Raw genomic sequence first — 16,259 nt, forward strand, 5'->3', positions numbered from 1 at the left:
CACATCAACCTGTTCCACTTAGTAAACTAAGGAACAGGAACTGTGACATCCCTCCATAAGTATTCCCTGCTATTCCCCAGCCTGATGTATATTAATGAGGAGCTGCTATTTGAAATGCTCCTTCCACATCAGCATCTAATATGATCAAATTAGGAAATGGGATGATTTATTAAATTCTGTGGAGCTGAAATATTCCTTCCCAGCTCTGGATGCCTGGCTGCAGAGAGGGAGCTGTTGCTTCCAATTTTTCCACAGGAGGATGTGCCCGCGCTTCGCAGACGAATTATTGGCTTTAAAAAGATTGTGAGGAGGCGAAATGTTATTAAGCAAATGCTCAGTAAAACAAACTAAATCGGTTTTAAAATTCCTAATTTAATGTAAATCTTGGTTGTTTCTGCTGAAATTCAGTTTGTGATCTTATTAAGTCGTATTTGCATTGTACTCCCTCACTGTAGGACAGCTTGGAATTTATAGCATTACTGGGAAGCTCCACTTTTCTGACTCTAAAAATGCATCTAAAACAGGATAATTATAATATGCACAAGTTTTCTTATCTTCTCAAATAAAACACAACCACTACTGGGAAGCTCCACTTTTTTCACCCAAAAAACTGCATCTAAAATAAAACAGCCAACACACACAAATTTTCTTATTTTCTCAAATAAAACACAACTGTTATTAGGAAGCTCCACTTTTTAACTCTAAAAATGCATCTAAAATAGGATAATTATAATATGCACAAGTTTTCTTAACTTCTCAAAAAAAAGTACAAGCAATACTGGGAAGTCCCACTTTTTTCACCCTAAAAATGCATCTAAAATAAAATAACCACAATATGCACAAGTTTTCTTCTCCAATAAAGTACAAGGAATCAGTTCAGGTTGCAAACAACACCTATTTAAAATATCTTACACATATCATTATAAAAATCCAACTTTTCAAAGTAAAACTTGATCTATCTCAGTGCTTTGCACTGCTGGAGATCTGTAAATCACCTGCTCAAATAAAACACCTGTGTTAGAGAAGTTATTAAAAAACACATTACTTTTAACACCACCTTCAGTACCTTGAAAAACAAATTCAAAGAAGATTGTGGGGAGAAAAGATGTTACAGGATGGAGAATCTGTGCCACCTGCATGATTTATACCAAAAACAATTCCAGGCATTTAAAGAGACCACAAAAAAAACCTTAACTTCCAACAGGAAGGTGATTTTCTAGAGGCAGACTCCTAATAAATAAAATAAAATTTACAAATTTAGTTTTTCTGGGCTCCTAAAGGGGATAATTCTCTGGGGGTGCAGCAGGAGGTACAAACCAGGGCTGATCTCCCCTTTCCAGGTGGGAAACAGCTTTTCCTTACTCCCTGGCAATGCAGGAGATCCCCAGGAATATTCCCCTGGATAACCCTTTCCTCACCCCAGGAACACAGGGGCTGCCTGAGCTCCTCTGGAGCCTTTTATGAATTATTGATTAATTATTTACAAGTGGTTTCTTCAGGATTTGCCTTGAAAAGCCATAGGAAAATAAGTTGTGCTGCCCTGAACAAATAAAAATTTGGAATTACAGCTGGAATCCATAAGAACTCCAGGCCAGCACTAGAAACACACACATTTTCCAGGACAAACATTGTCACACCTGTCCCAGGTGGGGCAGAGATGGGGAACCCTCAATCCCAAACCATCTTTTCCCACCATCTTTATTTTTAGGTTTATTTTTTTACCCCTCCATCACATTCCCTCTCTCCCCCACAATCTCTTTTCCAGCCTGAGGAATCCTGAACTCCTTGGAAAGCTGGAGAGCCCCTGGGTTGAGTGATTTTGAGGCAGAAAAGGGATTATTTGGCATCACTGACAAGCAGGGCAGGCACAGGCCTGGAGTAGCAGCTTTGTGCTAAACCAAGATTTAACTCCCCAAAATCAGATTAATGCAGAGCTGCTCAGTGCCACACTACAGCAGAAAAAAATACAATAAAGGATGGAATGGGTCCTGTTGGGTGTAACTTCAAGCTTTTGGGGTCCTGTGGGATCATTTGGGCTGTTATTTAGCAATATTTTCCCTCTGTGGGTGTGAACAGAACCAGCATTTAAAGGAATGTGCAGCTCTACCCCTCTGGTGCTGCACACTCTATATGTGAAATATTTGACAAACCAAATATTTAATACATAAAATACCTGATACATCAAATATTTGATACATTAAATATCTGATACATCAACTATTTAACACCAAATATTTCCTAGCAGTAGCCAGGTTTTTCAAGTTCAGGTGCCTAATTTCTATATATTGTAACCATGATTAAAATCAAATCCCTTGGAAAGATGACCACTAAACCACAGCTACTGAGAGCTGCAATTTATATTTATTATATATTATTGTATGACTATTAAGCCATAGCTAATGAGGTCTGTGATTTATTATATATTGTTTTATTATAATAAAAGCCATTTTAAATCAGTTTATCACACTTCCTAACACTGAGTATTTGAAAACTCTTCCCTTTTACTTCATTCTTCTGACATTTCTGTGGGTTCAAACTGATTTTCTTGGCAAAAAAAAAGTGGCTATTCACAGGAATACCTGCACAGCTCTGATGGGGAGGACACTCCAGGAGAGGTCAGGCAGTTTAATTTCTAAATTTATTTCTAACTCTAAATAATCAAATTTCTACTACAAAGGCACTGCAGCAATAAAGGGTCCAAGCAACTCTTCCAGTGAACAGCTGGGAATAAGTCATGGCACAGCACAAAGAGGAGAAAGGGGAATATTCACATCTTTCAACAACAATTTTTCAACATTCACAGGCAACAGCTCTCCTGGTTTGGACATGGAAACCAAAGGTTTAACAAATTCTTAGTGCAAGCACACAAAATCACCCGGCTGAAGATTTTAAATAGGGACCCAAACAGCTTTGATCTGCCTGATCCACTCAATAATTAATTTCAAATCAATAGAAAATGCTAATTGGAAACCTGGTAGCCAGGATAAACTTCAGTTAAACCTCTTAATTGGAAAATACACACAAGCACAACTTGAGCATCTTTTAATTAAAGAAGAAAAGCAGATTTTATAATACCTTTTGCAACTTCTGGTTAAGATTTAAATATTTAAATTGTGAAATATTTGTTTGTCACAAACCAATACATGCAAACTTTCACTGCAGACATCCTTAAATATTAATAAAAGATTGCATAACTAAAGACTCATCCTTTTCTGAGAGGAACACAGGTGAGAAAATCAGTTTATTCTGAACTTCAGGGAGCCAGTGTTATGTGTGGGAATTATGGAAAGCAGGAATCAAAGGGAAAAAAAAAAAAACTAGACATTTCCAAATGATCGTATGACACTGAGAGACCCTATTTATGGGGGTTTTTGCTTGAATCAAATGCAAAATAAATATCTTATCTTCAAAAGTGTTCCACCAGGGTAACTGAAAGATTTAGTGCGTGGGAAGCACTGCAGAGACCCCAAATGAGGAATTCCAGGGATGTGTGGTGTGAACCATCACCTGCAGCCATTATTCCCATTGATCCCAAGCCCAGTCATTCTGGCAGGATTTTCCAGGAATGTTTTTCCAATAAAACACCACTGCTGTTTTTCCTACTCTTACCTCCTGGTCCTGCTCTTTGACCTGGACCTTTGGGATCTGTAGGATTTGCCTCTGCCCCGGGAGCGGCTGCGCTTCCTCCTGGAGCCGTAGGAGGAGCTGCTGCTGGATCTGTGTCTGCGCCTGCAACAGAGCTGGGGTGAGCCTGGCGCTGCCAAAATACCCAAAAACAGCAAAAACAACCCCAAGGAGTCCTCAGAAAACACAGCTGGGGTGAGCCTGGCGCTGCCAAAATACCCAGAAACACCAAAAACAACCCCAAGGAGTCCTGAGGAAACACAGCTGGGGTGAGCCTGGCGCTGCCAAAATACCCAAAAACAGCAAAAACAACCCAAGGAGTCCTGAGGAAACACAGCTGGGGTGAGCCTGGCGCTGCCAAAATACCCAAAAACAGCAAAAACCACCCCAAGGAGTCCTGAGGAAACAGAGCAGGGGTGAGCCTGGCGCTGCCAAAATACCCAAAAACAGCAAAAACAACCCAAGGAGTCCTGAGGAAACACAGCTGGGGTGAGCCTGGCGCTGCCAAAATACCCAAAAACAGCAAAAACAACCCAAGGAGTCCTGAGGAAACAGAGCTGGGGTGAGCCTGGCGCTGCCAAAATACCCAAAACCAGCAAAAACAACCCCAAGGAGTCCTGAGGAAACAGAGCAGGGGTGAGCCTGGCGCTGCCAAAATACCCAGAAACAGCAAAAACAACCCCAAGGAGTCCTCAGAAAACACAGCTGGGGTGAGCCTGGCGCTGCCAAAATACCCAAAAACAGCAAAAACAACCCAAGGAGTCCTGAGGAAACAGAGCTGGGGTGAGCCTGGCGCTGCCAAAGTACCCAAAAACAGCAAAAAAACCCCAAGGAATCCTGAGAAAACAGAGCAGGGGTGAGCCTGGCACTGACAAACACCCCAAAAACAGCAACAAACCCCCAAGGAGTCCTCAGAAAACACAGCTAGGGGGAGCATGGCACTGCCCAAAAACCCCAAAAACAGAGACAAACCCTCAGCAATCGCTGAGAAAACAGAGCCAGAGCTGAACACAGCACTGCTCTCCAAACCTCAACCAATTCCTGAGAAAACACAGCCAGGGGTGAGGCTGGCACTGCTCCCCAAACCCTAAAAAGCCATGACAAACCCCCAACAATTCCTGAGGAAACATGCACAGACTTGGGGGATTCCAGAAACCTCAAATCCCACTATTCCCCCATGGCAAATAATTCACATACACAGGGACGCTGCTACCCTAAAGAGTTGGTCCTCCAAAATCCACATCCCAGGCAAAAATGAAGTTTGGGTGGGGTCCTTAACTACTATTAGTAGTACTCAGTTAATCAGTGTTGATTTACTTCATTTGAGTTCATTTAAGGGCAGTTCCCTCCTGAGTCCAATCAGGAATCAAAAGGGTCTCTTCCTTTTCCCCTCCCTCCCAGTTTTGTCTATTCCAAGAATAAATTCTCCTACACCAAGGAGAAAGGTGAAAGAAAAGATATTAACCCCAAAATCCAAATATTAACACTTCCTCCCCATCTCCCCAATAGTTAATTAACAATTACAACCTCCCTATTTTTACATGTGATCAATATTAAAATGCAAAAAATTATGTTATGTTATATTATATTATATTATATTATATTATATTATATTATATTATATTATATTATATTATATTATATTATATTATATTATATTATATTATATTATATTATATTATATTATATTATGGAATTCAGGATGTGTTCAGGGATGGTTCAGCAAGGGCAAAGGGGCAGCAGGAGCTGCAATGCTGGGCAGGATACAAAAATTAATGCTGAAGAAGAGGGCTGCTCCTGGAAAGGGAATGTGATGTTCCTGCTGGATGAGGAACAGGAATTCCAGACACTGCTGCCTTTGATTCCTGGGGGTCAGGGATAAACCCACATGGAGCAGGGCCTGACCTGCCAGGAGCATTTGCCCTGCCCCAGGGACAGAGTCAGGATCCCAAAAGCAGAGCCCTGGATCATTCCTGGGTGCAGCAGGGATGCCCTGGGATCCCTGGAGCTGTGCTGGAATAGCGGGATCCAAGGTGCCCTGCCCTGGCCCTGGGGAGGATGGAGATCCCAGCAGGAGCAGGAGAAAGGGCTGGAAATGCACCCCTGAGGTTCATTCCCACCCTGCAGCCATTCCAGAAAGGCCTGGCAGGAGCATTTCCTCCTGGACACCAGGAGAGCTCTCCAGCTCCTCCTCCCAGTGAATTCACCAGCACAAGCCAGGCTGAGACAGCTGGGATGGAGCAGGGAGCTGCTGCAGGGCTGGAGCCAGGCTGGGACACCCGGGGGGGCTCACCTGGACAGGAGCAGCTCCAGGAGAGCTCAGAGCCCTGGCAGGGCCTGCAGGGGCTCCAGGAGAGCTGCAGAGGGACTGGGGACAGGGATGGAGGGACAGCACACAGGGAATGGCTCCCAGTGCCAGAGGGCAGGGATGGGTGGGACATTGGGAATTGGGGATTCCTGGCTGGGATGGGATTCCCAGAGCAGCTGGGGCTGCCCCTGCATCCCTGGCAGTGCCCAAGGATGAGCTGGGAGCACCCTGCGGCAGAGGGACGTGTCCCTGCTGGCAGAAGAAAGGAAAAGTTATTTTGCTTCCTGGGGTTTCCCTGGGTTAAAGCAGAATTTCCCTTTGGACCTGCACATTCCCTGCCTTATTCCCCTGGGGAGAAGGAGGTGTCGGTATTTCTGGTCATGGTGGTGGGTTTGGGGTTTTATTTTGACAAAGTGAAAGCAGTTTCACATCTCTTAAGGTTCAGAACAACCTGTGTCATAACATCCCAACCCGTGGCATCCAAACCCTTCCAGCTTCCTGCTGTAACACGAAAGAGTTTCTAAAATCTCCGACAAATGCACCTTTTCTCATAGGAGTGGGACCAGGACGGGAGATCCCGGGAGCGCGACCTGGACCTGGATTTCCGGCCCGACTTTTTGCGGCTGTAGGCGCGGCTGTCCGAGGAGCTGCTGGAGGAGGAGCGCCGCCGGTGCTTCTTCTTCCTGCGGCTCCTGCCCTCCTCCTCCGTGTCCGAGGAGCGCCGGCCCATCCCGACCTGCACGGAACGCAGACGTGCCCAGCTGGGACAGGGCCGCTGCCTGCCCTGGCTTGGTTTGTATTTATCATATTTAAAAAATTAAATCAAAATACACTGTTCCATCTCCTGCTGTCCCTGTTCCCTGGAGCACAGCCCGACCCCCCCGGCTGTGCCCTCCTGGCAGGAGCTGTGCAGAGCCACAAGGGCCCCTGAGCCTCCTTTGCTCCAGGCTGAGCCCCTGCCCAGCTCCCTCAGCCCCTCCTGGGGCTCCATTCCCTTCCCAGCTCCGCTCCCTTCTCTGCTCCTCCTCTTCCCAGCACAGGCGGCTCCAACTCGCTCAATTCCTCCATCCAAACTCTGGCCCATCCTCACACCTCCGGTCACCGGGGCGGCGCCTCCTGATCCACCGGGCAGCGAGCGCCTGCAGCGGAGAAAGGCAAACCCACCGTAAGGAGACGGAGAGTTCTCGGAGCACTGCCGGGAGCCGCGGGGCTCCAGGGAACAACACCCTCCGGGAGAGCGGCCCGGTCTGGGCACGGCACCCGCACCGGGGCAGCTCCCGGCAGCTCCCGAGCGGTCCCGGCCAGGCCCGGGGGCTCCGCGATCCCCCCGGAGCCGCTCCCCGCCACCCCGCAGCTCGAGGGACTCCTTCCCAAGGCCCAAGCCCTGCGCACGCCGGCGATGCCCAGCACAGCCGGGACCCCGTGAGGGCTCCGCCGGGGCCGGGACCGTGCCCCGCACCGCCCGCACCGGAGGCCGCTGAGCACAGCCGGCCCTGCAGCGGCCGCCGGCCGCCCTGCCGTGCCCTCGGGTGCCGGTGCGGCTGTGTCCCGTGTCCCTGTGTCCCTCCGTGTCCCTGTGTCCCCCCCTGTGCCCCCAATGCCCCCCGTGTCCCCCGTACCTGGCGGAGCCGCCGCGGCCCCGGTTCGAGCCCAGCGCCTTCCGGGGCGGCGGGCAGACAGCGCCAATCCACCGCCGAGCGCGGCCAGGCGGCCGCAGCGAGCGCCGAGCCATCGATGGGGCGCGCCGGCGAGCGCCCACGCGGGACGGGCCGGGGTCGGGACCGGGGTCGGGCCGGGGTCGGGACCGGGGTCGGGCCGGGGTCGGGACCGGGTCCCGCTGCCCGCGGGCGTGCAGAGCCCACGGAGCACTGTCTGCACCGTGGCCGACACAGTGACCCACGGGCGCACGGCGTGACACGCCGCGGGTGAGGGGAGCGTGGTGGTCCCGAGGTCGGGGTCCCGCTGCCCACGGGGGGTGCAGAGCCCACGGAGCTCTGTCCCCACCGTGCCCAACACGGCGACCCACGGCGTATCCCCCCCGCCCCGTGTCCCGCCCGCCCCGTGTCACAGCGGCACGGAGCGGGTTTCGTTCCGTCCCGGAGAGCTAAGGGAGGTTCGGGGGTTTATGGCACCGAGAGCCGCCCCGCGGGCCGAGGGCAGCGCTACACGCGCGGCGTGGGCACCGAGAGCCGCCCCGCGGGACGGAGCGCGCCTGGGCACGGACCGAGCCTGACCCACCGGGCCGGGCGGAGCCTCCGCCGGGCACCGAGCAGAAATGCAACAGAACGATCGCATCGCTCCGCTTAATTCGATTTTCCTACCGAATTTGGTTCGCTTAACGCGAGCTCCCGAGCGCGCGCTCCCCCGCCACGGGAGCGGCGGGACGCGCGTGGGGACAAACGAAATGTCAGGGCGGAGGGGCCGGAGAGGGTCACCGGGCCGGTCGGCAGCCGCGGCGGGCCCGTCACACCGAATGCCCCGGTGCTCGGTGCCCCGGGGACCGAAATGGCCCCGCGGGAGCGGCTCCCGGGCGGGCACCGGGACTCGCCGCCTGTCGCGACACGGTCGCGTGTGACCGGCTCGGAATGAACCCCGCCGCCACCCCCGGTGCCGACCCTGCCCCGGTAAATGAACGCTCCGTTATGTGCAGTCATCGCCCCAAAGGTCAATGAAAAATCGATACGCAGGCAAGAGTTAAACAATTCTGAATAATTTATTAGAATTTAGCGAAGGTGGGAAAGAGGCGCGCTCCGCCGACAAAAGTGCTCCGCGGTGGGATTTAAAAAAACAAAGGGACACCAATATCAGCGATATCGGCGCGTTCGGCGCTAATTCGGCGCTCGCTGCGCGGCCGCGGAAGGAGCGCGATGTCCCTCGCTGTCATTTGTCCCCTCGGCTTCTCGGGGCCTCGGGGCGCCCACGGCGGAACTTTCGCGGCTCCCGCGGGGCCGGGGCCGCCCCGGTTGGCCGTGCCCGCCCCGGTTGGCCGTGCCCGGGGCTGACCCGAGCGGCGCGGGGCGGTGCGCGGAGCCTGCGCGTCCCCGCCGCCCCCCCGCGCGTCCCGTGGCCACTCCCCCGCCGCCCCGGCCCCGCTCCGCGCCGCGCTCAGCCGGGACCTCGCGCACGGTCCCGCGCCTAATTAAATTAATTAGGGCGCAGCGCGCGGCGGGCGGGCGGTGCCGTGGCCGCAGTGCCCCGCGGCGGGCGGGCGGCGAGCACGGGAGGAAGGAAGGGAGGAAGGAAGGGGTCCATTCAGAGCTCCGAGGGGAGGTAATTCGCCGGGAACAAGGGGCCGGCTTTGCAAAGTATAAATAGTGCCACTTCAATCGCGGCGTCGCTATCAGACCCCGGGAGCCCTGCACGTCGGGCGGCACGGCCCGGCACGGCCCGGGGCGCCGCCGCCTCCCCGCCCCGTGGATGCCCGCCCGGGGAGCCGGGGCAGCGCGCCCCTGAGCCATGGAGGAGCTGACGGCGTTCGTCTCCAAGTCGTTTGATCCCAAAGCTAAGGAGAAGAAGGAGCTGATCACCTACCGCGAGGTGCTGGAGAGCGGGCCCCTGCGCGGTGGAGGCGGCCCGCGGGAGCCCGGCGGGGCGGCGGCCCCGGAGCCGGGCCGGGAGGACACGGGCAGCCCCGCGGTGCGGCCGGCCGGGCGCTCCCCGCCGCGGGAGCCCGACGCCGCCGCCGAGAGAGCGGCCGAGGCGGCCACCCCCAAGCTCAGCGACGGTAACGGCGGCACCGCGGGCTCCCCCTCGTCCCGTTCCCGTTCCCCGTCCCCCCTTCCCCCGTCGGGGTCGGTACGCGCGGGGCGGCCGCGGCCGCGGGGGGCCGGCGGGGAGGCAGCGCCCGGCGGTGATGGGCGGCTGCCCGGGCGCTCCCAGCCGCGGGAGATGGGCGGCCGGCCTCGAAGTTTTTAGATTAAAATATTTAAACCCGGATTTAACTTGCTCCGAACGCGATCTCGTTCCCGTTCCCGTTCGGCATCCCACGGGAAGCCGCGCCGCCAACGAAAGCCCGGCCCCGCGGGCCCGTTCGTTCCCCCGCGGCTCCGCGGACTCGCGTGGGGCCGGGCCGCGCTGCCCACGCTCGCCCCGCGCCTTCGGCAGATCCGCCCGCGGCCGTTCCGCGCGGCACCGCGGGGCCGGCACCGGGGCCGCCCGCCCGCCGCTCCCGGGCGCCGCGGGAAGCGGTCGGGCCCGCGCCCGTGGCCTCGGGGACCCGCGGGTCGCTGCCGCCCTTTTGTTCGGGCCGGCGGAGCGCCCGGAGCATCCCGGATCGGATGCCCGCGCTGAGCCGATCGGTGCGGCGGGACCGGGCCGGGCGGCCCCGGGGGTCGGGGCGCGGGCCGCGCTCTCCGGCCCGGGGCGCGTCTCCGGCCGCGAATTGACCGAGAGCAGCGGATCCCGGGGCGCGGAGGGGCCGCGGCGGCCGGCGGAGGCTCCGGGGACCTGTTGCTGCGCATCCCCCGGGGCCGCGGCGGGGCCGGAGGGGAGGGCTCGGTGCGGAGCCCGTTCCCCCGGTAGCGGTACCGGAGCCGGCGGCGGAGCCCGGCACGGCAGCGGCCTAGCGCGGCCCGGGCGCACAGGCCCCGCTCCCGGCTGCCCCGGCCCCGGGGCGCTCCCGCCCGCGTCCCCCCGGCCGCCGAGAGCGGCGGGAACGGGAGCGGCGCCAGCCCCGGTGCCCCCGGCCCCGCCGCTCTGACTGCTGTGTCGTGCCCAGTGTCCCCAGAGCTGAAGGAGCGCAAGGAGGATGCGAAAGCGATGGAAGACGAAGGGCAGACGAAAATCAAGCAGAGGAGGAGCCGGACGAATTTCACCCTGGAGCAGCTGAACGAGCTGGAAAGGCTTTTCGACGAGACGCACTACCCAGACGCGTTCATGCGGGAGGAGCTGAGCCAGCGGCTGGGGCTCTCCGAGGCCAGGGTGCAGGTAGCCGGGGCCGTGCGGGTGCGTGTGCTCGGGGAGAGCCGGGGGGACGATGCGGACGAGCCCCATCCTTCTGGCAGGGCCCGGAGGCAGCTCCGCAGCTCCCCGGCTCCCAACTTCCCCCGCAGATCTGCCCGGGGCCTCGCAGGGCTTTGCGTGCCCGGGATTTGTGTCCCCCGGTTCTGCCGCGGTTTATCCCAGCCCCGCCGCCGTTCCATCCCCGCCTCGGCAGCCGCTCCCGGGGCCGCTGCTCGGCTCATCCATGGACAGCGATTCCCGTCATGGATGTGGCGAGCATAAACTGAATTAGACACCGCCGAGTGAAACAATGATAGAGGCGTTTTCTGCCCGTTTCGCCTCGTAATTCCTAAATGTTGAAACGGCACGAAAATTGAGCGAGGTGCTTTGTTGGGGTTTATGGAATACAGAAAGTCTGGGATTAACCCGAGACATTTTGAGCTTTCTGTCCTCCCGGGAAGCCGCGGCTTCTCTGGGTTTAACCTGCGCTTTGCACCCTCCCAAAGTTTTTCCAAACGGGTCCCTGGGCTGCTCCCTGCGAGTTCTGTCGGGATGAGCTGAGGAGAGGAGAGGAAGGGGAGATCCCTCAAATGAGAACAAATGTAGCTGCCCCGGTGTATTTCCGTTCTGAAAATAAAAGAAGAGAAAATGATGGTCATTATTTGCTGGAACACATGGAGAAGTTTTAGGCCCCGAACATCTGCAGCTGGTGGAAAGTATCGCTGTAACAGATACTCCCCCTCAATCTTTATGCTCGCAGGCACCATCTGCACCCGAGTATGCGCTCAGTCCTCGGGGGCTTTCCCTGCATCGCGTAAGGTTGTGAGGACAGAGGCAGAGCCGGCACGGGGAACCGAAAAACTCAAAACGAGCAGCTTTTGTCAGAGCCTGAACCACCAAAAAAAAAAAAAAAATAGAGAAAAGAAAAAGAAATAAAAATTTAAAACTCTTCATTTTCCCTCTCTCCTCCCCCTCCTTTTATTTTTTGGTTGCTTTTTATCTTTTTTTTTTTTTTTTTTTTCCTGGCTGCTCGGTTTTTGGTTGCTTGGTTTTTAATTGTGTTTGTTCGTGGTTTTTAAATTTGTTTTTTATTTCCGTTCACCAAACCCTAACAAAACCAAGGCAAAAAGTTGTTGGCTGTGGAAAATGGAGCAGGGAGGTGCTCGACAAAGGAGGCGGCGGCGGCGCATAATCCGCGCTCCCATGATGCCAAATCGCAGGGTGCATAATAACTTTTGGAGATTTACATAGATTAAACCCATTCCCTAGAAATCCGCCCGGAAAAAAACCGCTTTTCAATAATATTTTGCCTCGTATCTGCTCTAATTTGTAAATGACGGAAGGCGCGTTTGTTTCCACGGGAGGCTGAGGGCGAACGTGGCTCTCGGGCAGATTTTCCCTGGCTGGAGAAAATGACAGGGCGGGAGGAATTCCCGTTTATATTTGTCTCTTAAAGTAAGACCTCAAAAAATGCAATTTTTATCTATTTTTTTCTTTTTTTCTGGCCGCGGGGAAAGGATTCCTTGGCCGATGCGGCTGCTGGGATGCGCTGCAGAGCCCTGGGTTAAAACGGGGATGTTTTAGGACCGGCTCTCCCCCTTTCCCTCCCTCCTTTCCCAAAGCCAGCAGAACTTCGGGCTGGGAATTTATTTTAACGATTCCATTTCCAATATTAAAAGTACGTTCTTGTCTAACGGGGCAGCCTCTTCGGTGCAAGCAAATTAGATTATTATGATAATGAGATAATTATTCCGCTTCTGCGCTACACTCCAGTGAACAGAGAAATTCGAAACTTCTTTGTAGCGAAGCTTTTAGGACCGCGATTCTCCTCCACCCCCGCACAAAAAAAAAAAAAAGACGATAAAAAGTCATAAAACCCTGTTGTCGTTGAGTTTTTCTGTAAGACAGAGCTAATTAATTTATTTATTAATGAGCACAGCTTCTCAGGCCATTACCGCCCGTCGGCAGCGGGTATCGAGGGCGATTCCAGCCTTTGGGAGTTGGTGCGGGAAGAGGAGCCGGGGCTGGGGCAATCATTTATCATTTCTCCGGGGGTGCGCGCCGCGTTTGCCCATTTTGGGGGCTTTGGGCTCCTTCCCTTCTGCCTCTCGGAGCCGGGGAGCGGGGGCTGCCCGGGCGGGGGGCGCACCCGCGCCCTTTGTCTGCGGGGTTCGGGGCATTTTCAATCATTTTTAATGATTATTACGGTTGTTATCGTTGTTGCTGTTGTCTTTCCGGGGCCGCCCTGACCCGCGTCCCGCTCCGCTCCCGCAGGTCTGGTTCCAGAACCGCCGGGCCAAGTGCCGCAAGCAGGAGAACCAGCTGCACAAAGGTAGCGGGCCGGGGGCGCGCCGCGGGCACGCGCGGGGGGCCGGGGCCGCGCCGCCCGGGCCTGACCGCGCCGTGCCCCCTGCCAGGGGTGCTGATCGGCGCCGCCACGCAGTTCGAGGCCTGCCGGGTGGCTCCCTACGTGAACGTGGGCGCGCTCAGGATGCCCTTCCAGCAGGCAAGTGCGCTCGGGAGCGCGGCGCGGGCGCGGCGCGGCCCCGCGGGTGACACGGGCCGCCCTCTCCGCTTGTCCCCGCAGGTGCAGGCGCAGCTGCAGCTGGACAGCGCCGTGGCCCACGCGCACCATCACCTGCACCCGCACCTGGCCCACGCCCCCTACATGATGTTCCCCGCGCCGCCCTTCGGGCTCCCGCTCGCCACCCTGGCCGAGTCCGCCTCCGCCGCCTCCGTGGTGGCCGCCGCCGCCGCCGCCAAGACCACCAGCAAGAACTCCAGCATCGCCGACCTGCGCCTCAAGGCCAAGAAACACGCCGCCGCCCTCGGGCTGTGACCGCGACGCCGCTGCTTTATTGCTGTTTTTTTTTTTTTTTTTTTTCCACAAAAAAAAAAAAAAAAGGCGAAAAAAAGAGTTAAAAATAAAAGAAAAAGGAAAAAGAAACGAGGGAGAGGAGAAACGGACGGGAGATATATACTTATTTAAGGAATTAGAGGACGCGCAGCTGGGAAGTTCACAGGTTTTGAAACTGACCTTTTTCTGCGAAGTTCACTTTAATACGAGAAATTTGATAAGAGAGGCGGGCCTCCTTTCACGTTGCATCAGGTACTTGAGTTTAACAACCACGTCTGGAAAAGCGACAAAAAAAAAAAAAAAAAAAGGATAAAAAAGGAAAATAAAAAAAGAAAGAAAGACTACGAGGAACAGAAACAAAAAGGGGAAAAAAAAAAAGACAATGATTTCTCTGCGAATTTCTAATGGGAAACTGTCCGGGATACTTCCTCCAGCAGCATTCCGGGTTGCATGTATTTGTATTTCATTGATGGAGTCCTTTGATTCACTTGCACTTCACCCTCATCTTTAGTAGAAAAAAAAACCGAGACAACCACAAAAGCAAACAAACAAACGTGGCTGGGTTCTTTCTCCTTTAATCTTGGAGGGAAGCAGGCAGAGAGAGGCAGATCAAGCGCTACCTTCCCCACTCTTTGTTGGTCGTTTGCTGTCCCACCTCTGAAATAAAAGGGAGCGGAAAGCGCCAGGAGAGCGGAGTTTGCCTCCCTTTGCCGGGTCTCTCCTGTCCTGAGGGCAAAAGTAAATGGGGAAAAAAAGAGGAAAAGAAAAAAAAAAAAAAGAGTATTTAATTCCCAACCACCACTTGACACCACGGCAATTTCCAATAAGAGGTACTGGGTACATGTAAAATATGTTGATACACACGAACAAAGTTTATTTTGGCTATAACTTGTGAATTGATAGTTGACTGTCAAACATTTACATTTTATCTCATAAAGGTGTATCTATTCACGTAACCTTGTGATTTTTTTGGTTATTATTATTATTATTTGAGAGACGTATAGCTATTTAACCTGGGGTACCCTGCAGTCAGTGATTGTTATCCCAGATTTCGCCATCTGACCCTCATGCTTATTGCCAAGACAGAGGGAAAGCTCTTCTACGCGAACTTTGGTATGGACGGGCTTTGTATCTATTTGTTCTCCATGAAAACAAAATTATTTATATTGACCATATTTTTTCTAGTGTATTTTAAGTTATTTTAAAAAGAAAAAAAGAGAAAAAAAAAAAAAAGAAAGCAAGATGCTGTTATCTCATTGCATTTGTTGTCAGTACAATATATTTTGTTTCACTCAGGTTTGCTTCACCTTTTTTAATCCATTCTCGACGTCACGAATTTCAATAAGTGCCAAGTAATGAATTTAAGACACTTTGCCTATGGATGCCGGGGCCGGTCGGGGGCCGGTGCCCGGCCGGCGGTGATGTTCTTGCTTTCCCGTGTTCTCACCTCCTCTACATCTCGCACGTTCCTTCCCGCTCCGTAGATGTCGCGACACGCCGATAGCGCTCAGCACGACGAGGAAGCGCCGCTCGCCTCCGCGCAGCTTTTTTTAAAACATTTTTTTATTTCCCCTCCACTTTCCGTGAGTTTCCCCCGAGTTTCGGCCGCGCAAACCGGGACGTTCGCGCTGGGCTTTGCTGCGGCGGCCGGGCCGGGCGCTCTACAGCAACCGCGTCCGTGCGAGTTCTGTCAGGTTCCCTCAGGTAATAAAAGCGAGCAAAGCGGAACGGCTCGGCATCTTTTCCAGGGCGGCATTCCACAGGGGGCACCGGGACCCCCGTGCCCGGGCATTGCCCGCACCGGGGCAGAGCCCGCACCGGGGCATTGCCCGCACCGTGCCCGGGCATTGCCCGCACCGTGCCCGGGGAGAGCCCGCACCGGGGCATTGCCCGCACCGTGCCCGCTCCCGGCCGGCCGCTCTCCCCTCCCCGGGGTTCTCCTCCCGCTCCTCCTTCCCGGGGCGCCGGGAAGCTCCGGGAGGTCCCGGCGGGAGGAGCCGCTCCGGGGCCGGCGATGGACGGGGCTGGCCGGGGATGCGCAGCCCTGAGACCCCGCCGAGGAAAGGCTGGGAAGGGTCGGGAAATGTTGGGGAGGGTCGAGAAGGGTTCCCCGGGCCGGCCCGAGCGCCGCGGGCAGCGACGGGAGAGCCCGAGGTGTCCCCGCGGGATGGACGAGGGGTCAAGACCGGGATAACAACACAGACAAGGACAGGGATGAGGACAGGGACAGTCAGGACACTCCCGGCGAGGCCCCAAGCAGCTCGGCCGTTCCTGTGCTAATAACGGGCTGGAAATGATAGATTTTACATTAGGTAAAACGGCTTTATTCCGGCAAAAGTAAGATACTGCTAATTATAAAGTCAATAAAAGTAGCGGTGCTGTCGATTGATCCCGAATAGAGCAGTTCATTAATATGTGCATGAGAGCACGGCAGGCTCAGCCCCGGCCTCTGCTGTCCTCTCCCTCCTCCAAATAAACCTGCCAGGTCCTACCTGCTCTGCTTAGAGCACAATTGTTGAGGTGGAGCAG

At 54.6% G+C, this 16,259-nt stretch overlaps 2 protein-coding genes across 2 annotated transcripts in view; one reads left to right on the forward strand and one right to left on the reverse strand.

Annotated features, from left to right (window-relative positions):
• Positions 1-8,586, reverse strand: part of RSRC1 (arginine and serine rich coiled-coil 1) — a 100,274-nt gene extending 91,688 nt beyond the window's left edge. The window contains exons 1-6 of the mRNA XM_058811869.1: positions 8,254-8,586; positions 7,552-7,894; positions 7,188-7,446; positions 7,023-7,071; positions 6,475-6,668; positions 3,610-3,729 (exon numbers count right to left, since the gene is read on the reverse strand). Of these exons, the coding sequence (XP_058667852.1) occupies positions 3,610-3,729; positions 6,475-6,668; positions 7,023-7,071; positions 7,188-7,446; positions 7,552-7,894; positions 8,254-8,586 (1,298 nt within the window). The remainder of the gene's footprint in view (positions 1-3,609; positions 3,730-6,474; positions 6,669-7,022; positions 7,072-7,187; positions 7,447-7,551; positions 7,895-8,253) is intronic.
• An 802-nt stretch (positions 8,587-9,388) lies between these two features.
• SHOX2 (SHOX homeobox 2) lies at positions 9,389-13,712 on the forward strand. Its single transcript, XM_058812516.1, has 5 exons — positions 9,389-9,656; positions 10,650-10,858; positions 13,148-13,205; positions 13,291-13,379; positions 13,461-13,712. Exons 1-5 carry the CDS (start codon positions 9,389-9,391, stop codon positions 13,710-13,712), a joined length of 876 nt encoding a protein of 291 aa, XP_058668499.1.
• The last annotated feature ends 2,547 nt before the right edge of the window (positions 13,713-16,259 follow it).

This window comes from Ammospiza caudacuta, chromosome 11, assembly GCF_027887145.1.
Source record: "Ammospiza caudacuta isolate bAmmCau1 chromosome 11, bAmmCau1.pri, whole genome shotgun sequence".
Classification (NCBI taxonomy): Eukaryota; Metazoa; Chordata; class Aves; order Passeriformes; family Passerellidae; genus Ammospiza; species Ammospiza caudacuta.